This window comes from Eubalaena glacialis, chromosome 7 (genome assembly GCF_028564815.1).
Source record: "Eubalaena glacialis isolate mEubGla1 chromosome 7, mEubGla1.1.hap2.+ XY, whole genome shotgun sequence".
Classification (NCBI taxonomy): Eukaryota; Metazoa; Chordata; class Mammalia; order Artiodactyla; family Balaenidae; genus Eubalaena; species Eubalaena glacialis.
This window is the reverse complement of record NC_083722.1, coordinates 42,010,662-42,038,222: the sequence shown is the minus strand read 5'-3', so window position 1 is coordinate 42,038,222 and position 27,561 is coordinate 42,010,662. Positions and strand designations below refer to the sequence as shown.

The 27,561-nt window shown below is 40.9% G+C and overlaps 1 protein-coding gene across 1 annotated transcript in view; it reads right to left on the bottom strand.

Annotated features, from left to right (window-relative positions):
* Window positions 1-27,561, bottom strand: part of LRRC1 (leucine rich repeat containing 1) — a 131,930-nt gene that overhangs the window by 36,010 nt on the left and 68,359 nt on the right. Inside the window, exons 3-4 of the mRNA XM_061195172.1 lie at window positions 23,175-23,253; window positions 20,242-20,331 (exon numbers count right to left, since the gene is read on the bottom strand). Of these exons, the coding sequence (XP_061051155.1) occupies window positions 20,242-20,331; window positions 23,175-23,253 (169 nt within the window). The remainder of the gene's footprint in view (window positions 1-20,241; window positions 20,332-23,174; window positions 23,254-27,561) is intronic.

The following is a 27,561-nucleotide window of genomic DNA, read 5'->3' as shown; positions in this document are numbered from 1 at the left end:
ATCATCGTTTGGCTGTTTTCACATTTCTATTTTGAAAAACCACTGATAGAATTGTCATTTTATCTATTTAATGTTCATTACTTTCATGCCTCTTTTGACCCACTAAAGACATCCACTAATGAAAGGAGGGGAAAAGTCCTTCTTTGCTTCAAAATCTTTACTCCCTGGGCATCATCAAAAGCAACTTGCAAAGAAGCAGTGTCACCCAGGCCCTGCTACTGAGTGTTGCACCAAGGTCTGCAGCCCTGGTCTGAGGCCTCCTGCCTGAAACAGAACAGAGCTGGGACCCGCCCGCCACCTGGGACGCCACCTGGAGCAGGAGACGCTGGGTGGGGCGCCTTACCTGTGTCATCTCCGGACCAGGAACAACCAACACATTGTCAATACCACTGGGATGACACCATTAGGAAAGTGAGGTCCATCAGACAGCGGCAAAGCCACAATTCAAATCTGGTGAAAGCCAAGATTCTGCCCTCGCCCTGGGGAACGCCATTCTCTGGAACTCTCTCTTTATACTTTACATTTTAAAAACACCTGTCAGGGACTTCCCTGGTGGTCCAGTGGCTAAGACTCCGCGCTCCCAATGCAGGGGGACCGGGTTCGATCCCTGGTCAGGAAACTAGATCCCACATGCCGCAACTAAGAGTTCGCATGCCGCAACTAAAGATCCCGCACACCACAACGAAGCTCCCGTGTGCTGATCCCACGTGCCACAACCAGGACCCGGTGCAGCCGAATAAATAAATAAATAAATATTAAAAATAAAATAAAATAAAATAAAAACACCTGTCAATTTGGGGCAAATACAGAAGTCTTACCTCCTCAACCACACCAAGGACATTGGGGTTTTTGTAGATTTATGTCACTTTAAAAATATGATAACACATTCTGAAATTATCTCTAAATTTTGTCTTAAGGGGAAAAGGCACAGGCCACAGTTACCGAAAGCAAATCATTCTTGAGCAAAAATGCTGCAAAAGCGCCAACAGGCTTGTGAATATACAGAACTTATAATAACAGCATCACCTATCATGCTAACACCCAAATATAACACCCTGTTACGTAAGAAGGTTCTGACTATAAAACCTCTTAGTTTCTATCGCTTTGGGATAGTAGGGAAATGTGGATGCATGGGTGCTGGTTACAGTGACAACAAAAAGTATCCTATTTTTGTAACCTTTCAAAACTCAAAAATTAATTTAAAATAAAGTGTATAGGGCTTCCCTGGTGGTGCAGTGGTTGAGAGTCTGCCTGCCAATGCAGGGGACACGGGTTCGAGCCCTGGTCTGGGAAGATCCCACATGCCGCAGAGCAACTGGGCCCGTGAGTCACAACTACTGAGCCTGCGCGTCTGGAGCCTGTGCTCCGCAACAAGAGAGGCCGCGACAGTGAGAGGCCCGCGCACCGCGATGAAGAGTGGCCCCCGCTTGCCACAACTAGAGAAAGCCCTCGCACAGAAACGAAGACCCAACACAGCCATAAATTAATTAATTAATTAATTAAAAAATGGTCCACATCAAAAAAATCTTTAAAAAAAAAATAAATAAATAAAAATAAATTGTATAAAATAATATCCTTTCTGGGGTGATGCTTCCCTGTTATCTTAAACTATTTAAACTGAAGAAACTGGGATATTATAATCAGACTCTAGGGACCCACTGATGAAAGGTCATCTAAAAAGAGTCTGAGAGGAACGAGGGCCATCCCTCACAACTACTTGGATTTGTTTGGCTGAAGTGCTTCACCACAGCGCCTCAATTCCCCTAAAATGAATACAATCATATCTATTGCAGCAAATAGGGCATGATATATATTCCCTTCAAGTTAACAGAGCCACTTTGGTACCTTGCTTCCTTGAGATAGCCCTGTGCCCAAGCACAATCACGGGCCTCACAAATACATGTGCCCCAAGTCAGGGTCTCTGAAAAGATTGCTATAAGATGCTATCAACCACAGGAGTCATCCTCTCTGCCCAAAACCTCCTCCAAGGACAGGCCTACAGATGGGGAGCGGCTGGCACTGGCCAATTTTTAAGGATACATCATCCATAATTGGTGACTCGAGGGACAACAATGAATAAAAAGCAAAGACAGTGGTTTGACTACAGACGCCCACCTCCCACGTAAGCCCAAACCTCGGAGTGTAACCTGGACTGCTCATTCTCAGTTCGATCATTAACTGATTCTCGAATGAAACCATGGGTTTGGTTCTCATCAGTAACTTGCCCTGGACAGTCCCGGACCAAACACAGAATCCTACCAGCCCCTCCAGAACGTGGTTCTCCAGGCCGTTCTAGGAAGAACTGACATAAAACAGGGTCTGCTTGAATGCAGGTTTAGACCAGAGACATTAAGACCAAAATGAATGGATTAATGATCTCCCCTCCTGGTCTTTCCAAATACAGCATCTTCAATCAAGACTTCAGGATGGGAAGACGCTGGGGAGGTCATGAAGGAAGAGCTGCCTGCCGCCAAGAAGGTCCTGCTACAGCTCCTGAGTTTACCGCTACCTAACCTGAGGTCGGGACTGGTCTGAAGGTGGCAGGTGCCCTCTGTGCCTTTTCAGTGGTTCACTTCTGAGACTGGAGCCCTCAGCCGGCCCTGAAGACGGGTCCACATCTTCCACTGCTTAGGCCTCCGATAGTGTAAGGAAGTAAAGATGGAACTCCCATTGTAATCCATAGCACTTAAAAAATGGATAATGGCCTATTCTACTAAGAAGATGTCTTATGGAATTTTAAAAAGTGATTTAAGCGCATGACTAGAAGACTTTCTCATGAAGATCTTCTTCCAAAAGATATTTTTTTGAGACAGGCAATACACCTGTAACTGCCATGTGGATGGCAGGCTCTTGGTGCTCCAGCCAGGCGTCAGGGCTGTGCCTCTGTGGTGGGAGAGCCAAGTTCAGGACATTGGTCCACAAGAGACCTCCCAGCTCCACGTAATATCAAACAGTGAAAATCTCCCAGAGATCTCCATCTCAACGCCTCAACCCAGTTCCACTCAACGACCAGCAAGCTCCAGTGCTGGACACCCTATGCCAAACAACTAGCAAGACAGGAACACAACCCCACCCATTAGCAGAGAGGCTGCCTAAAATCATAATAAGGACACAGACACCCCCAAAACACACCACCAGACATGGACCTGCCCACCAGAAAGACAAGATCCAGCCTCATCCACCAGAACACAGGCACTAGTTCCCTCCACCAGGAAGCCTACACAACCCACTGAACCAACCTTAGCCACTAGGGGCAGACACCAAAATCAACGGGAACTACGAACCTGCAGCCGGCGAAAAGGAGACCCCAAACACAGTAAGTTAAGCAAAATGAGAAAACAGAGAAACGCACAGCAGATGAAGGAGCAAGGTAAAACCCCAACAGACCTAACAAATGAAGAGGAAATAGGCAGTCTACCTGAAAAAGAATTCAGAATAATGACAGTAAAGAGGATCCAAAATTGTGGAAATAGAATGGAGAAAATACAAGAAACGTTTAACAAGGACCTAGAAGAACTAAAGAGCAAACAGAGAGGAACAACACAATAAATGAAATTAAAAATTCTCTAGAAGGGATGAATAGCAGAATAACTGAGGCAGAAGAACGGATAAGTGACCTGGAAGATAAAATAGTGGAAATAACTACTGCAGGGCAGAATAAAGAAAAAAGAATGAAAAGAATTGAGCACAATCTCAGAGACCTCTGGGACAACATTAAACACACCAACATTCGAATTATAGGGGTTCCAGAAGAAGAAGAGAAAGGGAAAGGAACTGAGAAAATACAAGAAGAGATTATAGTTGAAAACTTCCCTAATATGGGAAAGGAAATAGTTAATCAAGTCCAGGAAGCACAGAGAGTCCCATTCAGGATAAATCCAAGGAGAAACACGCCAAGACACATATTAATCAAACTAACAAAAATTAAATACAAAGAAAAAATATTAAAAGCAGCAAGGGAAAAACAACAAACAACATACAAGGGAATCCCCATAAGGTTAACAGCTGATCTTTCAGCAGACACTCTCCAAGACAGAAGGGAGTAGCAAGACATATTTAAAGTGATGAAGGGGAAAACCCTACAACCAAGATTACTCTACCCAGCAGGATCGCATTCAGATTTGACAGAGAAATTAAAACCTTTACAGACAAGCAAGAGCTAAGAGAATTCAGCACTACCAAAGGAGCTTTACAACAAATGCTAAAGGAACTTCTCTAGGCAGGCAACACAAGAGAAGGAAAAGTCCTACAATAACAAACCCAAAACAATTAAGAAAATGGTAATAGGAACATACATATCGATAATTACCTTAAATGTAAATGGATTAAATGCTCCAACCCTTTTGACTGGCTGGCTGAATGGATACAAAAACAAGACCCACATATATGCTGTCCACAAGAGACCCACTTCAGACCAAGGGACACATACAGACTGAAAGTGAGGGGATGGAAAGAGATATTCCATGCAAATGGAAATCAAAAGAAAGCTGGAGTAGCAATTCTCATATCAGACAAAATAGACTTTAAAACAAAGACTATTACAAGAGACAAAGAAGGACACTACATAATGATCAAGGGATCGATCCAAGAAGAAGATATAACAGTTGTAAATATTTATGCACCCAACATAGGAGCACCTCAACACATAAGGCAAATACTAACAGCCATAAAAGGGGAAATCGACAGTAACACAATCATAGTAGGGGACTTGAACACCCCACTTTCACCAATGGACAGATCATCCAAAATGAAAATAAATAAGGAAACACAAGCTTTAGATGATACATTAAACAAGATGGACTTAATGGATATTTATAGGACATTCCATCGAAAAACAACAGAATACACTTTCTTCTCAAGGGCTCATGGAACATTCTCCAGGATAGATCATATCTTGGGTCACAAATCAAGCCTTGCTAAATTTAAGAAAATTGAAATCCTATCAAGTATCTTTTCCGACCACAACACTATGAGACTAGATATCAATTACAGGAAAAAATCTGTAAAAAATACAAACACATGGAGGCTAAACAATACACTACTTAATAACCAAGAGATCACTGAAGAAATCAAAGAGGAAATCAAAAAATACCTAGGAACAAATGACAATGAAAACACGACGACCCAAAACCTATGGGATGCAGCAAAAGCAGTTCTAAGAGGGAAGTTTATAGCAATACAGTCCTACCTTAAGAAACAAGAAACACCTCAAATAAACAACCTAACCTTACACCTAAAGCAATTACAGAAAGAAGAACAAAAAAACCCCAAAGTTAGCAGAAGGAAAGAAATCATAAAGATCAGATCAGAAACAAATGAAAAAGAAATGAAGGAAACTATAGCAAAGATCAATAAAACTAAAAGCTGGTTCTTTGAGAAGATAAACAAAACTGATAAAACATTAGCCAGACTCATCAAGAAAAAAAGAGAGAAGACTCAAATCAATAGAATTAGAAATGAAAATGGAGAAGTAACAACTGACACTGCCGAAATACCAAGGATCATGAGAGATTACTACAAGCAACTCTATGCCAGTAAAATGGACAACCTGGAAGAAATGGACAAATTCTTAGAAATGCACAACCTCCCGAGACTGAACCAGAAAGAAATACAAAATATGAACAGACCAATTACAAGCACTGAAATTGAAACTGTGATTAAAAATCTTCCAGCAAACAAAAGCCCAGGACCAGATGGCTTCACAGGCAAATTCTATCAAACATTTAGAGAAGAGCTAACACTCATCCTTCTCAAACTCTTCCAAAATACAGCAGAGGGAGGAACACTCCCAAACTCATTCTATGAGGCCACCATCACCCTGATACCAAAACCAGACAAAGATGTCACAAAGAAAGAAAACTACAGGCCAATATCACTGATGACTATATGAATATAGATGCAAAAATCCTCAACAAAATACTGACAAACAGAATCCAACAGCACATTAAAAGGATCATACACCATGATCAAGTGGGGTTTATCCCAGGAATGCAAGGATTCTTCAATATATGCAAATCAATCAATGTGATACACCATATTAACAAATTGAAGGAGAAAAACCATATGATCATCTCAATAGTTGCAGAGAAAGCTTTCAACAAAATTCAACACCCATTTATGATAAAAAAAACCCTCCAGAAAGTAGGCATAGAGGGAACTTACCTCAACATAATAAAGGCCATATATGACAAACCCACAGGCAACATCGTCCTCAATGGTGAAAAGCTGAAACCATTTCCACTATGATCAGGAACAAGGCAAGGTTGCCCACTCTCACCACTACTATTCAACATAGTTTTGGAAGTTTTAGCCACAGCCATCAGAGAAGAGAAAGAAATAAAAGGAATCCAAATCAGAAAAGAAGAAGTAAAGCTGTCCCTGTTTGCAGATGACATGATACTATACATAGAGAATCCTAAAGATGCTACCAGAAAACTACTAGAGCTAATCAATGAATTTGGTAAAGTAGCAGGATACAAAATTAATGCACAGAAATCTCTTGCATTCCTACACACTAATGATGAAAAATCTGAAAGTGAAATTAAGAAAACACTCCCATTTACCATTGCAACAAAAAGAATAAAATATCTGGGAATAAACCTACCTAAGGAGACAAAAGACCTGTATGCAGAAAATTATAAGACACTGATGAAAGAAATTAAAGATGATACAAACAGATGGAGAGATATACCATGTTCTTGGATTGGAAGAATCAACATTGTGAAAATGACTCTACTACCCAAAGCAATCTACAGATTCAATGCAATCCCTATCAAACTACCACTGGCATTTTTCACAGAACTAGAACAAAAAATTTCACAATTTGTATGGAAACACAAAAGACCACGAATAGCCAAAGCAATCTTGAGAAAGAAAAAGACAGCTGGAGGAATCAGGCTCCCTGACTTCAGACTATACTACAAAGCTACAGTAATCAAGACAGCATAGTACTGGCACAAAAACAGAAATATAGATCTATGGAATGGCATAGAAAGCCCTGAGATAAACCCACACACATATGGTCACCTTATTTTTGATAAAGGAGTCAAGAACATACAATGGAGAAAAGACAGCCTGTTCAATAAGTGGTGCTGGGAAAACTGGACACCTACATGTAAAAGAATGAAATTAGAACACTCCCTAACACCATACACAAAAATAAACTCAAAATGGATTAAAGACCTAAATGTAAGGGCAGACACTATCAAACTCTTAGAGGAAAACATAGGCAGAACACTCTATGACATAAATCACAGCAAGATCCTTTTTGACCCACCTCCTAGAGAAATCGAAATAAAAACAAAAATAAACAAATGGGACCTAATGAAACTTAAAAGCTTTTGCACAGCAAAGGAAACCATAAACAAGACCAAAAGACAACCCTCAGAATGGGAGAAAATATTTGCAAATGAAGCAACTGACAAAGGATTAATCTCCAAAATTTACAAGCAGCTCATGCAGCTCAATATCACAAAAACAAACAACCCAATCCAAAAAATGGGCTGAAGAACTAAATAGACATTTCTCCAAAGAAGATATACAGATTGCCAACAAACACATGAAAGAATGCTCAACATCATTAATCATTAGAGAATTGCACATCAAAACTACAATGAGATATCATCTCACACCAGTCAGAATGGCCATTGTCAAAAAATCTACAAACAATAAATGCTGGAGAGGGTGTGGAGAAAAGGAAACCCTCTTGCACTGTTGGTGGGAATGTAAATTGATACAGCCGCTATGGAGAACAGTATGGAGGTTCCTTAAAAAACTAAAAATAGAACTACCATATGACCCAGCAATCCCACTACTGGGCATATACCCTGAGAAAACCATAATTCAAAAAGAGTCATGTACCACAATGTTCATTGCAGCTCTATTTACAATAGCCAGGACATGGAAGCAACCTAAGTGTCCATCAACAGATGAATGGATAAAGAAGATGTGGCACATATATACAACGGAATATTACTCAGCCATAAAAGGAAACGAAATTGAATTATTTGTAGTGAGGTGGATGGACCTAGAGTCTGTCATACAGAGTGAAGTAAATCAGAAGGAGAAAAACAAATACTGTATGCTAACACATATATACAGAATCAAAGAAAAAAAAATGGTCATGAAGAACCTAGGGGCAAGACGGGAATAAAGACGCAGACCTACTAGAGAATGGACTTGAGGATATGGGAAGGGGGAAGGGTAAGCTGGGACAAAGTGAGAGAGTGGCATGGACATATATACACTACCAAATGTAAAATAGATAGCTAGTGGGAAGCAGCTGCATAGCACAGGGAGATCAGCTCTGTGCTTTGTGTCCACCTAGAGGGGTGGGATAGGGAGGGTGGAAGGGAGACGCAAGAGGGAGGAGATATGGGGATGTATGTATATGTACAACTGATTCACTTTGTTATAAAGCAGAAAGTAACACACCATTGTAAAGCAATTATACTCCAATAAAGATGTTAAAAAAATAAATAAAAGACTCCAGGATGAAGCCTTCCCCATCAAGGCAACCTGGTCAATTCCACTCCAGCATCTCTGCATATCTTTCAGCAGTACCGAGTAAAGGACACGCTGCTGAGAAGTGATGCATTCGGGGGACCTGAATGCAATTCTGTCTACTTCAGAGGCCAGGCTCTTAACCACAGGCCAAGAGAAACTCCGCATGCATTTATCAGCTGCTTCAGTCAACACGTGGTATTACAGAGATGAAAGAAAGCATCCGGTACTTCTAATACTTTTACAAATGTGAGCAAAGATTAGACACTGAGATGCAAAATGAGAATGACTGGTCTTTAATCCTCCTACTTCTAATAATGATATCAGCGGATTACTATACAACAGATACTGGTGCAAGCGCTTTCCAAGAATTAACTTTTATGGATGAGAAAATGGAGGCACAGAGAGGGGACCTGAACAAGGTTTTCCACAACTGGGAAGGGGCAGAGCCAAGATTCACCAGGGAATCTGCATTTTTAATCACCATCTTCTGCCATCTCTCACCCTTGAGTTTGTGAAGTCAACTTTGTGAATAGGTAATACATGAACCTACATGTATGTAAAACAAAGTATCCAGTAATAAGTTTCCTCCTACTTCTGTCTTTCATCTATCTGGTTTCCTACCACCTAGACCCTCTCACTAGAAATAACCCTTTTTGTTAGATATTTATGTGTCCACCCAGAGTTGCCTTTTATGCAGAGACAAACAGGTATGAATATATAGGCTTATCCTCCTTTTTTTTCACACGAAAGGTAGCATCCTATACAGAGCAGATATTTGTCTCCTTTCTTATCTGTACACCCCAGTATTTTTTTAATTGCATAGTATCTCTCTATCTATATAGACCTTAATTTTTTTAACCACTCCCCTAGTAACAGATATTTTACCCTTCAATTTTAATTTCTGGCAAATTAAATTTCTATGTGATACCATCAGGAGGACCTCATCCTCCTCCTACAAAAACCACTATTTTCTATCCTCCCTTCACTCCCACCATTTTTATCACCAAATGGGGCTTAAAAAAAGAAAAGAAAGACGAACACCTAACAAGCTCCTGCAGAAAGAGTGTGCACAGAAGCCTTTCTTTCCAGAACACTGATCTTAATGTTCTACACGGTCCCTGAGAGCAGGCACAAGAGTTATACTCTTCTGTAAGCCAGAATGTAGGCCAACTATATTTTTAGGATTCTATTTCAGGGACTGGATGAGGGGTTACTTTAAAAAAATTTACATCTGTTCTCCACTATATTTCAAAAATTCCTTTCTAAACCACTTGGATTTTTTTTTTCCACTTCGGTGGCCAACATCATTAAGAAAGTAAAGAATAAAATAAATTAAGGTGCCCCAAGCAAACAAATGGCAGTACAATATTAAACCATTAAAATATAAAATCTGTAAACATTTACGGCAATAACATTTGACTGGAATGGGGGAGAAACACACACTCATAGTGTTTCTGCTTTTTTAATACCAGATTAGTATTTAAGAAATCTCTAGTTACAAACTTCCTTATGGTGGCTTTGCTCTAGAAATTTTTCTAAAAATTGTTCATTTGGTTTTTGGAACAACAAATATATTACAGAAATTTCCGGGCCTCAAAAAAAAAAAAAAAAAAGACCATTATATACAGTAACAGTTTTCAAAAAGATTTATTCCTCTCAGGCAGCACGTACTAACAGGTTACCATTCCCAAGGGCAGCAGACACAAAATCACAACCACACACTTGACTTCAATCTGCCAGAGAACCCAGGGCTTATCTGCTTCTTCCACTTCTATTAGCAAACGGTCACAATCAAATCTTTATTGATAATAACCATTTAGTGACTGACCACTGGGTTTTGGGCACCATGCCAGCCCATTGCTTATATTTCTTCTTCTTAAAGAATGCTCTTTTTCGAGGAGAAAATTTAATTAAACAGAGTAGAGATGTCTAGACATATTGAGGCTAACTTAACTTTTTTTTTTTTTTTTCTGATGGCACCAGTTTCTTTAATGGCAAAGGATATGGAATCTCATGGAGCCAGATATACAAAGTCGAGACACAGCAGCTCCCGATGGAGGCAGAGCCTCCCCAGATTCTCAAAATCCTCCACAAGTTCCCGATGGGGCTTCTGTATCCTCCCTACCCCACCCCCACCCCTCCACAACACCTGGACCTTTTGGAGGCTCTGGCTGTGCAGACCTGCTGATCAACAGGTGCCAGTAACTGAGACAAAACGACCTCAGCACATTGCCTGTAAGGCTACCTTAGGGAGGAGTTCCTGTAAGAATAAACCTAGGTCCATTTCCCAGGTATAGCATCATCCTTCAGCAGCACCAGTCTCAAGTTTGCCTAACGTCCACTCCTTTTATTTTTTTCATTGAGATACATTTCACATACTATAATATCCACCTTTACAATGTGTACTATTCAGTGGTTTTCAGTATATTCATAAGGCTGTACAAACATCACGACTACCTAATTCCAGAAAATTTCCATCATACAAAAAGAAACTTCAGACCCATCAGAAGCCATTCCTTATCCGCACCCTGTTCCCCTCACCCTGGCACACCCCACCCCTGCCCCTGGCAACCACTAATTTAATTTCTGTCTGTACGGATTTACCTATACTAGACACTTCATATAAATGGAATCATACAATATGTGGCCTTTTCTGTCTGACTTCCTTACTTAACATGTTTTCTAGGTTTATCCACATTGTAGCATGTGTCAGTACCTCACTACTTTTTATGGCTGAATAATATTCCATTACATAGACAAAAGCACATTTTGTTTATCAGTTCATCACTGATGAAAATTTGAGCTGTTTCTGCCTTTTAGCTATTATGAATGATGCTATGAACATCCGTGCACACATTTTTTTTTAAATTTTTATTTATTTATGTATTTATTTTTGGCTGTGTTGGGTCTTCGTTGCTGCGTGCAGGCTTCCTCTAGTTGCGGCGAGAGGGGGCTACTCTTTGTTGCGGTGCACGGGCTTCTCATTGCAGTGGCTTCTCTTGTTGCAGAGCAAGGGCTCTAGGCCCACAGGCTTCAGTAGTTGTGGCACGTGGGCTTAGTTGCTCTGCGGCATGCGGGAATCTTCTCGGACCAGGGCTCGAACCCATGTCCCCTGCATTGGCAGGCGGATTCTTAATCAATGCGCCACCGGGGAAGTCCCCGTGCACACATTTTTTATAGACGTATGTTTTCTTTTTTTTAATATAAATTTATTTATTTATTTATTTATTTTTGGCTGCACTGGGTCTTTGTTGCTGCACTCGGGCTTTCTCTAGTTGCGTCGAGCAGGGGCTACTCTTTGTTGCGGTGCGCGGGCTTCTCAATGCGGTAGCTTCTCTTGTTGTGGCGCACAGGCTCTAGGCGTGCAGGTTTCAGTACTTGTGGCACATGGGCTCCAGTCATTGTGGCACGCAGGCTCAGTAGTTGTGGCGCACGGGCTTAGCTGCTCTGCGGCATGTGGGATCTTCCCGGACCAGGGCTCGAACCCGTGTCCCCTGCGTTGGCAGGCGGATTCTTAACCACTGCACCACCAGGGAAGTCCCTAGACATATGTTTTCAATTCTCTTGGGTAAACATAACAAGGAGTGGAACTGCTGGGTCATATAGTAACTACGTTGACCTTTTTGAGGAAGGACCTGCTCCCTCAAATGAGGGGCTGCATCTTTTTTATTGAAGTATAGTTGATTTACAATGTTGTGTTAGTTTCAGGTGTACAGCAAAATGATTCAGTTATATATATATAGATACATTTTTTTCAGATTCTTTTCCATTATAGGTTATTACAAGATATTGAATATAGTTCCCTGGGCTATACAGTAGGTCCTTGTTGTTTATCTATTTTATATATAGTAGTGTGTATCTGTTAATCCCAATCCCCTAATTTATCCCTCGCCACCTTTCCCCTTTAGTAACCATAAGTTTGTTTTCTATGCCTGCAAGACTGTTTCTGTTTTGTAAATAAGTTCATTCGTATTATTTTTTAGATTCCACATATAAGTGATATCATATATTTGTCTTTCCCTGTCTGACTTACTTCACTTTGATAATCTCTAGGTCCATCCATGTTGCTATAAATGGCATTATTTCATTCTTTTTTACGGCTGAGTAATATCCCATTGTATATATATACCCCATCTTCTTTATCCATTTATCTGTCAATGAACATTTAGGTTACTTCCATGTCTTGGCTACTGTATTAAATAGTGCTGCTATGAACACTGGGGTGCATGTATCTTTTCGAATTAAGAGTTTTCTCCAGATTCATACCCAGGAGTGGGACTGCTGGATCATACAGTAACCCTTTTTTTGTTTTTTAAGGAGCCTCCATACTGTTTTCCATAGTGGCTCCACCAATTTACATTCCCAAGGCTGCATCGTTTTAAATTCCCACCAATAATGTATGAGGGTTTCAATATTTCCACCAACATTCATTCATCTTTTTGATGACAGTCATCTAATGGGTGTGAACTGGTATATCATTGTGGTTTTGATTTGCATCTATCTGATGACTAATGATGTTGAGCATCTTTACATGTGCTTATTGGCCATTTGTATATCTTCTTTGGACAAATTATTCAAATTATTTGCCTCTTTTTAATTGGGTTATTTGTCTTTTTAGTGTTGAGTGGTAAGAGTTCTTTATGTATTCTAGATATATGATTTGCAAATATTTTCTCTCACTTGTAAGTTGTCTTTTCACTTTGTTGATAGTATCCTTTGATGCACGAAAGCCTTTGATTTTGATGAAATCCAATTTATCCATGTTTTCTTTTGTTGTTCAGACTTTTCATGTCATATCTAAGAAACCACTGACTAATCCAACGTCACAAAGATTTACCCCTATGTTTTCCTATCAAAGTTTTAACTCTTACATTTAGGTCTCTGCTCTATTTAGAGTTAATTTTTGAATGTGGTGTGAGGTAGGGGTGTGACTTCATTCTTTTGCATGTGGATGGATATTTAGTTGTCCCAAGAACATGTGTTGAAAAGACTATTTGTCCTCATTGAATTGTTTTGGCACTCTCGTCAAAATTGGTTAACCATAAATGCAAGGGTTTATTTCTGAATTTCCAATTCTATTCCATTGATCTGTATGTCTATTCTTATGCCAGTACCACATAGTCTTGATTGCTGTAGCTTTGCAGTTAAGTTTTGAAATCTGGAAGCATGACTCCTCCAACTTCGCTCTTCTTCTTTAAGACTGCTTTGGCTATCCTGAGTCTCTCATATTTCCATATGAATTTTAGGATCAACTCATCAATTCCTACAGAAAAGCCAGCTAGGATTTTGATGGGGATTGAGTTGATCTGTAGATCAATTTGGGGAGTACCGTTACCTTAACAATATTAAGTCTTCTAATCCATAAACACAGGATGTCTTCCCATTTATTTAGGTCATTTTTAACTTGTTTGAACAATGTTTTGTAGTTTGCAGTGTACATGTCTGTCTTACATTTCTTCTGTTAAATTTATTCCTAAGTATTCTATTCATTTTGGTGCTTTATAAGTGGAATTGTTTTCTTAATTTCATTCTGGATTGTTCAGTGCTATTATATAGAAATACAACTGATTTTTGTACATTCATCTTGTATCCTATAACCTTGCTGAATTCATTTATTAGCTCTAATAGTTTCCTGTGGATTCCTTAGGATTCTCTATATACAAGATCATGTTTGTCTGCAGGCTACCTCTTTTGATAAGCAAAAAAATGCAGTTTGTGATTTACTTGAGTAGAAATTGATACAACTGGTCTCAAGAAAAATATTTTCACTATCAACAAGCTCTTTTGAGAGAAAAATTCATTCACACTTCATACCAACGTTTGAAAACTCTTTAAAGCAAAATTATCCTTTTGGGCTTGATCAGTAGAATCTTCCAGGTGTGTTTAGCGATAGTAAAAAGTCATTGGCACTTGGCACTGTTTTCAAGGGCCTATCTGAAAAATCCGTTCTATTCGGACAGTTTTCTTAAAGCCCATCCCGGACTTGGAACTCTACTCTCGAAGGTCCTATGAAGGTCTCCCTCCTCCTCCACCGCTGCCCTTCTGTGCTAAGTGGCGCCTTCGATGATAAAGTCCTTTACTTAACTTTACCCCAACTTTTTCTAAGAGGGATTTAAAGAGGTCTTTAAAAAGTGCAAATATGCAAAAAGTTTCATGAATGAGAAAATGAGGGCTGGGGAAGGAAGGAGGAAATTAGTGTGCTCAGTGGGGCACCTGCAGCAAAGGAAATGCAGCTTCTTGCAGGGAGAAACCAAGTTCAAACCCCCCACTCTACCACCCGCCAGCGACACACACACACACACACACACACACACACACACACACGGGCAGATTACTTACTCCATTTTACAGACAAAGCTAATGAAGCTAGGGATGGTTCATGCTAACCTGTGAGTAGGGTGCTGTAACAGGACAGGTGTGCCCATCAGAGCACCGCCCTGCCCCCCGCCCCCCCACTGTGCATGCGACGCAGCACCTCTGCCTCCAGGTCTCCGGGTCCCTTCATCCCATGGAAACTAACACAGCTGCTCTCACTGATCGTGGGAACCAGCTCTGAGCTTTCTGGCAACAAAAGCAGAAAGGGAAATGTGATAAATGTCAGAACTGTTATTAAAAGGAAGACGCTTACAGTTCTCCCGGTGAGGCATTTTTCCCCCTAAAAATAAATATTTTAAAAATCTCTCCCTAGTGGCTCCTTATATGGGGGAAATTAAGCAATATTGATGGATAATAATTATTCTTCAGTAGAAGATTTCAGGGCAATGGAAGCAGGTTCTTTTCATAGTTGTTTCTTTATGTCAACCTTTTATAGAAACTATATAGCATTTACCCCAAAAAGTGACCGTGGAGGAACAGGCTAACGAGGTCCCAGCACAAAGCTTCTAGAACCTAACTGGATCATCTATGATGTCAGCTTGGAAACCAGCAGCATGCAGGAGGTAACACTGCGCACCTCGTCCCACGAACTTGTTCAGTGTGTCAGAGCCACGGCAGGGTCAGTAGAGACACAAAGAGGGTCTCAGACCCAGAGCCCCATGGCTATAGGAGACAAGGCGGCCTGGGTGCACACGCTAACAGACACACACACACACACACACACACACAATCAAACACTGAACTAGCCTTCTGTGTGCAGACAAAGCACTCAAGGGCTGATTGTGTGCGTGATGGGCGGGGGAGGGGAGGGGCGGTCAGGGAATCTGAGTCTGGGATCTACTTTGCCTCTTCCAATCACTGGAGAAGGTTTCATGAAAGAGGCAGAATTTCAACCATTAGGTGGGGATAAACCTCAGCCAGTTTGGAAAGAGAGGAGGCAGGTAAAGAATTTTGAAGTTCACTTTCATAAAAGGCTTTGAAGCTCTCTGCTTGGTTTGAGCAGAGCTCAGCGGGATCTATAACCCAGTGAAAACTCCCCAGTGCATGCTGCTACAATAATCAAGCACCACCAAGCATCTGAAACAGGGGTCTCCAAACTTCGAGTGAAACACATATACAGCAGACTTTTTAAATGAAAATATTATATGTAACACCGAAACAAAAAAAAAAAACTTTAAAGCTAATAGCAGAGCTGTGCTGGTGCAAACAGGGACCAGCAGAGGCCACCCACCAGGGCACTGGTCCACACTCTCCACAACTCCCAGCAGAGACTTCCCGGGAACACCTGGGGGCCCAACAAGGCAGAGTTTGAGAACCACTGGTCTCTGGCTTAAGGGACTCCCAAACAGTCTGCTCTAGAGTGGTGGTCCCCACACGTTTAAGAGTAAACCTTCATAACCCTTCTATTTATTTTAAAAATATATATAGATGTACTATGTGCCATTATATTGTATACATTATAAAATATATAAAAACAAAAAATTTTAAGTAGAAGATAAAACAAAAGAAAAAATATTTTTAAATATTTTACTAAAGATACAAAAATCTTTCTGGCTCTCATTAGTGAAAGCAATGAGACTGAAAATACTGTATTATGTAGTAAATCTTTTGTTTTACATTTGGGAACAAAACTGATTCTAAATGATTTGTTTTGATACTTGTTTACTGGCTATAACAGGTGAAAAAGACACCTCACAAAGTTACACTGATTCAAGAGCTGCGTCATCAGCTGCACTTATTAAATCACTCTATGACAAATTTTTTTTAATTTCTTCTGATTATGGAAAGGTCTTTGCTGAAATTCAGCTGATAAATTCCCATCTTCCCCAACATCAAACACTTGCTCATAAAGACTAATCAGAAAGTGTACTTTTCTATCTTTAACAAAGGGGTTTTAAAACACCCATTGAAGGTGAGTTCGTTTCCCGCTCTTTGTTAGGTATCACCTTTCCTCTGAAGGACCAAGTAATGTACTCACGGGCCATCACAGAAAAGAGTCAGCAAATTTGAGACACTTTTATTCTAGGGAAAGAAAAATGTGTGCTTTTGCACGAAGTAGCCCGTATAACTCTCTGTGGTTCAAAAGATTTTCCTGATCATTTCTCATCTTGCCACAAGTATTATAAAGATTCCACTACTTGAGAGACTTGCTTTACCGAGGTAACTGCACTGATGGTTACCTGGCGCGTAGCCGCGCCCTGTAGGACACGAACCACCTGGGCGATGCTGGCTGCTGCTCGTCACCGACAGCTGATGCTGTGGACTCCCAAGCACCCAAACAGCGCACTCAGCAATTCCGACGGCGGCAAGCTACTGTGCACTGAGGCAAACTCACGGGGGCCCCGCAGAACGTCCTACATTAGGGAGACACACAGCCAAACGCCACCACGTGAAATGGCAGCTCAGGCGGCTCCGCTCCAATACTGGACAGGTCTGCACGCCTGTCGAGGACAGTGCATCTTTGCAAAGCGGTGACGAACGCCAAGGACGTGGAAAAGGGAATGCCGTGGTATTTTGAGAAGCTGGGTAGGTGCCCATCGGGTACCTACCTCCCACAGCACAGACTTGGGGATGTTTAAGAATGAAATACAAATATTCAGTCTTTCAATGTATACTGTTACTTTTTCGAACAGCTGCTAGGTTGTTAGGTCAAAAATGCTTATCGAGTTGTTTGGACCTGACTACTTAAAAAATGGACTGTTAGGTGTCGCTAGGGGAATGAGGAGAAAGTCGCTGAGCCCCTCAGGGCCGCGGGAGGTGGCTGTCCGACGGAGATGGGGGTGGAGTGGGGGAAAGCAGGCCTGGGGCCAGGAGAGCCGGACTCCAGCTCCAACTCTGCCATCAACGCCCGAACACTCTTCAAACTGCCATCAGCAAATCACACGGGATGCAACAGGGTGCCCTCAGCTCCGAGGCCCTGCAAGGCTGCCTGTCCTAAAGGCTGGGCTCTCTCCTCCAGGCGGGACACGCCCACCCGATCCTGGAGAAACCCACAGCTCTCCCAGTTAAGGCCACGTGCCGTGCCAGGTGCCGAATCGTCAACTGAGGCTCAAAAGGCCAACGCTGAGGTGGCTGCCCCATCTGACCAAACAGGCAGGGTTAATTTATGCCCAAACCTCCACTTCAGAATCCACAGAGACAACAGTGAGTATCCGTCATGCAAGTGGCCATTCCATGTCATTTTCGTATTTTTTGTAATACCCGATCTTTGTGCCTTGTTTACAATACCATACCATCTCTGAGAAGTATTCTGGTTACTAAATATTTGGTTAAATGCTCCAGAGCAACCATGTGGGAATCTTCGGGAAACTGAAGAGTCCCTCCCAAGAGGAAAGTTGGTAAGTGTCAAATAACGATTTGTTTAAAGAACATTATGCTTATGCAAACAGGAGAGCTCCTGGACAGTCACCGACTCAGCCATTTCAAGTGCCTTTTCAGCACCGTCCAGGGCACCAGAGGGGTCCAGTCTTCCCCAGGGAGGATTCTGCTCTCCGTTTCTTTCTACTAAGTGAGAACGGACACATAGACCCTAAGTCCAACAGGAAGAAACCATGGAGTCTCTTGCTACGGTAACAAAACCAGGAATAGGAAACTTCCCGTTTCCCATTAATTTTCCCCAGCTGACCTAATAAAAATCAGTTGATTCACTTGTCTGCCCAATATTCTTACTTTCTGGGTGATTATTCTCCACAGGGTTCAAGTTCAAAGTGGCATTTTATTTTGGAAACAAGCAGTATATATGAGGCTGTAATAATAGCACAAGCTGATTAAATCTAAACTTGAAACAAAACAAAAAACTGCCCTTATTACTGATCAAAAAAGCAGATACACAAGAAATGCTGAACATTGACAAAAACAAGCATAGATATTAACAGAAAAGTGGCATAAAGACTATTGTAAATTATCCTGAAAGGATTGTTAAGTAACATTTTCCATAAAAACAATTCAGTAGGGAGTGAGAGGGAACCCTGGTTTAATAAGAACATATTTTCTCTCAAAGCATGAAACATGTTTAAAAAGACATGAATGAGGGGATGGAAGGGGCAGCCATCAGGCCAGTGGGAGGCCGGGGAGAGTGGAGGAGGGTCTCAAGGGAATTAGATTCCAGAGACCCTGAGGGGCAGGAGGAGGGCAGCAGCAGTATTTCAGTGGCTATTATATTAATTAGAAATATATGAAACTTGACACAGCAAGAGTGCAGTGCATGAAATCCATGGCAAAACACTGTTAATTTCCTCCACAACGGGTACCATGAACTCAGGGACCCTCTTGTCTCTGTCCCCTCCCGAGAGCTAAGGGGCACAGTTCTTAATCAGCACGTGTGCTGGCCCAGTGTCCAAGCATCAGCGTGAACCTCAGAGGAACACAGACCTGCAGACGGAAACAGGGCAGCCAGCCGTCCTCCTCCTGCAAGGAGGGGATGCAGGGGGCTTCAGACGTCTGGCAAGAGAACCTTTGCAGAACAGTCCCAGATACACTGCAGTTCCCCAAAAGGCGAGCATCTGTTTTATCTTAGAACTTAGGCAGGATGGGTAAGGCCGAGGGAAATCCTTTATGACAGCAGGACACACCGGTCCACCAGTGTCGGCTGGCCACAGTGGGCTTTTAAGTGGTCAAGCATGAGCCACTTAAATTTAAGTGGTCAAGCATGAGGCTCCTTTAAGCCAATGTCTGTCCTGAAGGGATGGAGAAGACGAGAAGACCTACTAAGATAATTCCATCAATCAGTTCATCTGTGGGAATGTGCAAAAGAACACTGATTCACCAGCATACAGTTTCTCCACAGGATTTTATTTCTTGCCATGGCCGTCCTCCCCGACCTCCGAGCCAGCATCGTGGACACGTGCCCGTCCCATCCCACCCCTCTCCCCAGCCCACCCCACCCCCCCCACACACACACACACCACGCCTGCTCTCCAGACACACCACCCTAACTCCCTGTTCCCAGGTCCACGGCACACAAACACTGTCAGACAGAGATGCTGTTCAGGCACATGCCCTATGTTTTCAATGAAATTACTAGGAGTAGTCGTTTCTAACAGTATTTAATAACCACCTATATGACACATGCTACTTCGCTTCAATTAACTACTCTGGAATCCATCGGTTTAGAGAAAACTTCAAAACAAATTAGGTTTTTCACTAGTAACAAGTAGCAGCATCCTTTTTAACCATTAAAATTTAGGGGCAACTGGATGCAAAAACGCAGAGGCTGGCTATGATCTTTCTTGAGGGAGATATTGAAGACTGGCTAAATGGCTTTCTGAGTAGAAAAACAAGACCTGTAAAAGCGAAGGAAGTGGAGTTGATGATATAAACGCCCTTTCACCCTGTATACGCAAACTTCACATAAAAACTTACTTGCCAATATTTTCAGGCAGAGACTGCAGTGAGATGTCATTTACAGAAAGACATGTCAAATTCTGCAATTCGGGAAAGCTTTCTGGCAATCTAAAACAAAAAAAATATTGTTATAGTTGAAAAAGAGAAGTGCATATATGGTGTATACTAACATAAATATAAAGATTTCTTCTGTATGCTGACTGAAATAACCTCCTAAAATTATATTATATATGGCACATTTGTCTTGTCTTTCTATTTATAAGGAAAAAAAATAAGGACTTGGTCTACCTAGCAGTACAGGGGTATGATAAATACTTGTTGACAGGGTGATCCAGAAATAATTAGAGAGGAAAGATATTCAAGCTGTAAGAATAAAGGAGAAACAATGTTGTGAGCCTACCGAGTGTATGGCTATGAAAGAAAATGATAAATAGTTCCTGCAGCTGAAAGTACCTAAGAGTGAAAATACTTTATTGATTAACAGAAAATAGAAATTTTAGTCCACAGTATTACAATAAAACACAAGACAGTTGCTTGATTTTTTTTTTTTTTCCTGTAGCTTGTAATACCCAGAGCAAAGCTACAGATTACTTACAATTGATCAGCTGACAGCCAATTGCTACTTTCTTAATATTTTTCTTTTGATTTGATTTAATATGCCAATCATGTGAGATGATTATATGTTTCACAACGTTCTACACAAAGAGAAATTCTGTACACTTCCCTTAGACTACTGAAGAGGGAGGATTCAAAATAAAAGTATTATTTAAATACCTGCAAAGAAAGTTTACTTTCAATATTTCTATGGTTACTAGTATTTGGAGAGGAAAAAACACAAACTGAAAGCAAAAAAAAATCTCATTGCATCTAAACTGCTGAAGGTCCTTATACATAAATCTGCTAAGATGGAGAAAAGAACACATACTCATTTTTTTGCAGGGGGTGGTGAGGACTTCTTGCCTTAGTGATAGTCTCTAGATTAGAATCTCTCATTTCTTTCCTCTTTCTAGGTTCCTTTTTTAAAAAACAATTCCTATGCTGTTTGACATCTAATACAGGTAATTCCAAACTTCAAAACCAAATCCAGGCCCCAAAAGACGAGAGTATTAACTAGGATTTTCATAATCGATGAAATACATTCTCAGGAATGGTTTTTACCAAGTTGCAACCTCTTCCATAGTGTAATAGAGCTAAGATTTTTTAAATTTATATTTCAAAAGATGCAACTTGACTGTTCTGAGTTTTTACCAGAAACTATATATAATTTTAAAACTAGCTAAAATGATAGTAAATATAAGGAAATTGTATCTTTAAATGGCTGATTTGCTTTTTTTCACTGGCTCTTAACATTAAGAGCCAAACTAGTGATGTGACCCGATGAGGAAGGCCAGACTTAAGGTCGGGAGAGAGGAAAGCTAGTCTGAGTTGCTGCTCAGAGGCTGCATGATCTTGAAACGTCATTTCACCTCTTGGAGCCTCAGTTTCTTCAGTCATAAAATCACTAGGCCACGCTGAATAATTTTTAAGGTCCCTTCAACTCACAGACATCGTCTGAATTCTTAAAAGAGCACGCCTGCCAAATTAAAACGGCTTTCCTTTAAGAAACCTGCCAAAAACGAGTCCAGGCTGAAAACTGAGTAAGGCCTCATACGATGCAGTGTGTTCTGGTCGAGAGAGTTTTGAAATGATGATAAAGTCACATATCAGCAGACATTAGGGGAAAAACACTAAAGAAGTAGACAAGGGGATTAAGCAACTGAAGAGTTAACAAAAAAACTCCAGAGCAGCATAATATTTCCCAGCTGCCCAACCCTACGAGCTGCCTTGAGCACAAATAGCTCAGCTCAGTTCAACAAACACTGAGGGCTCACTCCATTCCAGAAAGTACAGTAGGGCTGCAGATAGAACCATAAATGACAGAGGAATACATCTCATTGGGGGGCCTTGGTCAAAGTGATCATTTACGTGTAGCTTTCGAGTGTTACGAGAAAAGTACATAGAGAGCGTTAGGGGGCCCAGAGGAGGGGCCGCGGGGAGTCGTCAGGAAAGGCCCCCTGAAGAAATTGTGATGTTCAGGCTGCATCTTAAAGGAAAGCGAAAGGAGTGGCACAGTCAGAACAGAGGGGGAGTGAAATCAGAGACCTGGAGCCCTTTATTACAGAGGACACAACATCAGACAAGGCAACTGAGGGCCATGCAGGTGGAAAGGCCGGCCAAGGTCAGACAGAGGGTGGGGGGGAGGCTGCACAGCACACCAGGTGCTCCCACTTGATCTTACACGGACGGGGAGCTACAGAAAGGTTTGAGAAAGAGGGACAACCGTTTGGATGATGGTTAAGAAAGAGGACGAGACGTGACAACGGTGGTGAGTTAGAAAGCTATCAGGCTAGAGCTTACTAGAGTACTATTTTTCATAAAAATAAACATTACTAGTGACATAATAACTAAAATTCAAAAGACAAAAACCAGAATTGTTTTTAAGACACACTTATACTTCTTAAAAATAAGCAGATACGGGAAAAACAAAACGAAATAGGGCATTCCCCAGCACTCCATACCCAAGAAGATCCAAGCAATTTTGAGACAGATGAGATGAATCCCAAATTTTAGCTCAATCTCAATTTTTCTAGACACTTTAAAAAAAAAAAAAAAAAGGGAATGGAAAGGAAAGGAAGAGTACTTTCCTTTCTTCGAGGTTGCTTACAGAGTCTTGAGAAATTTTATAAATGGGCCCACCTGGCCCAGAGAGACATCTAGAATGGACTCTGGAGGGCTGTCCCTGCATTGCTGTTTGGGCATCAACTCGGTTACCCTGGCAACACAGGAACCTGGAATCCACTGGTCAGTGGGCTCACGACTGAGCCAGGAGCCACAGGAGGGGCTCCCGACGTCCCCGTGTTCAAAAAGGGTACCCTTAGTACTATGGACAGAAAAGCAAGCAGAAAGGTTACCTAGTCAGTGGGTTTCCGCTGAAGTCAGCGATCTGTAGTGCTTTACAGAATGAGATGCTCTCTGGAATTTCAGGAATATCTGCAGAAGGAAAGAAAATGTCTATCACTGACCACCACTGTTAACAGTTTTCATCATCCTCAAGATGGAGCACAGTCGCAAGGGAATATCTACAAAGTACTAACTCTGCTCAAACATGGCATGGATTCCTAAAGTACTTTTCTACATTTATTTTACATTTGCTTTCCTAATATAAGATATATTCTAAACAGAAGCACGTTCAAGAAAAACACAAAAAACAACCACCCCACCAAGTCCCATCACCTCATCAAAAGTCACAGAGGGCGTTCGGTTGTAATTCCCTTTAGGCTTTATTTCCCCTATGTTTTCATATGGTTATATCAGTACAAACTATTCTAAAGTGTGCATTTTAAAATTATGGAATTTCTTCTGATTATAAGCATAATTTGGAAAATACAGAAAACTCCAGTGAAGAATAAAAAACCACCACCATTCCCATCACCCAGAGACAATACTTTATTCTGATGTATGTTTTTAATTGTCAGACACACATACAGAGTGTGTGTATAAATAGATCATATTTCAAAATACTAGGTTCATGCTTTACTTTATGTTATTATGCAAACTTTTTCCCCTGTCATTATTTTTCCAAATAGTTTCCCATTCTTAGTGGCAGAAAAGCCCACTGCACACATTTTCATACTTCATGTAACCAATCCTCAGTTGTTGGACATTTAGGTTGTTTCCAAGTTCCTAACGTTATAATTATATTTATGTCCATTTCTGGTTATTTCCTTAGGCTAAGCTCCCAGAGTGTAATCACTGTGTCAAAGGCACTAATACCTCTGCAGCACTTGACAAATACTGCTAAATTGCCTTCGAGGGGGCAAGGTACACCTTTATACTTCCACCACCCGATTCAACATCTTTCCCTTCTTCCTTTCTTTCTCTTACATTTGAAAAACTGCCGATGTTATTGGTAAAACAGTCTGGCAACATTTTCTTTTATATTCCTTTGATTACTAATGAGGCTGAATATTTTTCCCCATGTTTACCTGCCACTAAACATTGCGATTCTTGAAATGACCAAAAATGCTATTTTAAATTCCTCTTTCTCTTGGTTTAAACCCTGAGGTTACAGCTTTCAGGGCTGGAAAAGGTTAGTTCATAGCATTTAATTTCAAGAATACATTTATTTTGGACATACTAATGTTAAGAAGGACTAAAATAGAAAAGGCTCTCTTGATCCCATTCCGTTTCTTCCACCAGCTCGACAAAGGCAAGCAGAGCCAAAGCATACCTAATATTTCTAAATTGGGGGTGAAAAGGAGACGGGAGAAATAAAGGGAAAAATGGATGCCCTGCTCCAACACCACAAAGTAATCAGAAGCTACATAAAAGCTCTAAGTACAAATTTAAAAGCTGCAAATATTTAAATTTGTGGTAACATTTGCCTCACACAATTCTCTGCCTTGCATGGTCGTATAAGGTAGTGAAGAATACATACTATTCATGATCCTAGTTTCATAAATATGATAGCAGTATATATATATATATACACACACACATATATACACACATACATACATATATACACACAATACATACATATGTACACATACATGTGTGCATGTATGTGTGTACATACATGTGTGCATGCATAAGTACACATACACACATACATACACACACATATATACACACACACACTATATGTATATATATATGTATATATATATATGGCTTATCCACATTAAGAATAAACAAACTAGTGAATATAACAAAAAAGAGGCAGACTCACAGATATAGAGGACAAGCTAGTGGTCACCAGTTGGGTGGGGGGCAGTATAGAGGGAGGGGAGCAGGAGGTACAAACTATTAGGTATAAAATAAGCTACAAGGATATATTGTACAAACCAGGGAATATAGCCAATATTTTATAATAACTATAAGTGGAGCATAAGCTTTAAAAACTGTGAATAACTATATTTGTACACCTATAACTTATACAGTATTGTACATCAACTAGACTTCAATTTTTAAAAAAAGGAAAAGACCAAAAAAAAAAGAAGGAACAAACAAAGGTATATCCATCCATCATTACAGGACCAGCACGGCTATCCAGGGTGTGAGGCCTGCCCAGGTAAAAGGTGCTGGTCAGCCCTGCACTCCTGACTGTCCCTCCTCGGCCACCACTTCAGGTCCTAGTGAGCAGTTTTTATAAGGCTGAAAAAAGAGGTGCAAGGGCTGCACCCGTCACCTCACAAGTGCTAGGGAAGATCAAGCTGACACCCACACACACACTGTACAGCAGCTTTCTGCTTGATCTGAGGAAAAGCTCAAGGAAACAGAGAAAGAGGAAAGGCACGTCAATTTGGTAGAAGTCTTTAATATTTCTCAGAGCATCAGAAATATCCCTGAAGCTCAGGAAGATGGGCCTACCAAGGAACACATGAACTCTGGTCGGGGCTGGTCTGGAGTCAGGGTATCTGAGGGTAACAACAGCAACTGCCAGAGAACACAGCTGGACCCAGTCCAGACAGAGCTGCCTTGTAGGAAGACATTCCATCCCTAGGCAAACCTGCTTGTACACAAGATCAGCAACCAGAACATAGGTCTCAACTCCAAAGACCATTTCTTTCTACCATACGCATGTTGCTAATTTAACTGAAAAGAAGGTATTTGCCTGTAAAAATAAGAGCTTTAGACAAGGAAGGCAACGGTGTGGCTAGAAGAGTCCTGCTTACTGGTTTGCTTTAAATTACTAAAAATATCAGAGCAGAAAGCTAAGGAAGGGAATGTCTGTTCCTTCTTAAATACTTTGCTAAAATATCACACCCTCAGGGACACCTCCTTTGGGCCCCAAGATTTGGTTGGATCCCCCTGCTCTCAGGTTCCTGAAATCTGTTACAGTTTTAATTAAATAATTGTTTGGTGATGGTCAATCTCCCTTACTGAACTCTAGGCTCACTGGGAAGAAAGACCATGTGGGCCTTGTCTGTTGCTGTTTCCCCAAAGCTGACATAGTACAGTCGGCCTACAGGTTCCACATCTGGGAATTCAACCAACTGTGGATCAAAATATTAAAAAAATATTCCAGAAAGGTCCAAAGAAAGCAAAACTTCAATTTGCCTCATCGGGCAGCTATTTACATAGTATTTAAACTGTATTTACAACTATTTACATTGTAATAGGTATAATAAGTAATCCAGAGATGATTTAAAGTATATGGGAAGATACGCAAAGTTATATGCAAATACTATGCCATTTTATATAAGGGATTTGAGCATCCTCGGATTTTGGTATTTTGTCCTCCACGGAGGCCGAGGGGTGACTGTACTAAGCTTAAACATCCCATGGGTACCGAATGAATAAATGAGAAACTCACATTGCTAAATCTCTGCAAAGACAGTTGCTCTCTAATCTGAGTCATGAAATATCCCCTGTAGGGTGGGTATTATCTCTGTTTTACTAGTAAGAAAACTGCTTGGTCCCAGATCTCTTACAAGAGATAGTATAAAGCCTGCAGGTTATTCCCAGCTGAAATCCCCTTTAACTGTCTTCCAAGTGTTTTGCTCTGGACGAATGTGAGGTTTAAGACTAAACATATGAAAAACTATAGACAAAAGCCACTTCTCAATGAGGCCAAGGCTGACCACCGACCTTTTCCGCATTTATGAGGTCTGCACCCTCGGATAAACTATTTAACCTACCTGTGCCTAATTTCCTTATCTGTAAAATGGGTCATCAACAGATATTTTCAAATAATGCCAGTATATCATACCTTAAGTGCTGCAGAAGTTCAGAGAAGGGAGAAAATGAAACAAAGAAGGACACTTAATGCTTTGAACCAAATAAATAAGAGTAGAGGAGCAGCATAGGCAGGAATTGTGACACTGGATGCAAAGTGGGGAGAGGGTAGGCCCTGGGCACAGTTTGCCTGAACTTCAGGATATCAGTTTGGGGGTATCTGGAGAGAAGGCCGGAGAGATCTCTTGACAGAAGGTTACCAATGCCAGGCTGAGCTGTTTACAATTAATTTGCCAGACAAGGAGTTTCCTCTTCTCTGAAAGAGTGATAATCACAGCTCCAGGTTAGGGTTGCACAAGAATAAAGGAGAGTCACACAAATAAAAGCACATGGTACACTCTACGGGACCTCTTTTTTATACTGGGTGGGGGATCAGTAGAGAGGACCACTATTTTCCATTCAAAGCCAAATAATTTTTTGATTGAAATATAACTGACTTACAATGTTGTATTAATTACTGCTGTACAGCAAAGTGATTCAGCTATACATATATATATATATATTCTTTTTTTATATTCTTTTCCATTATGGTTTATCACAGGATACTGAATATAGTTC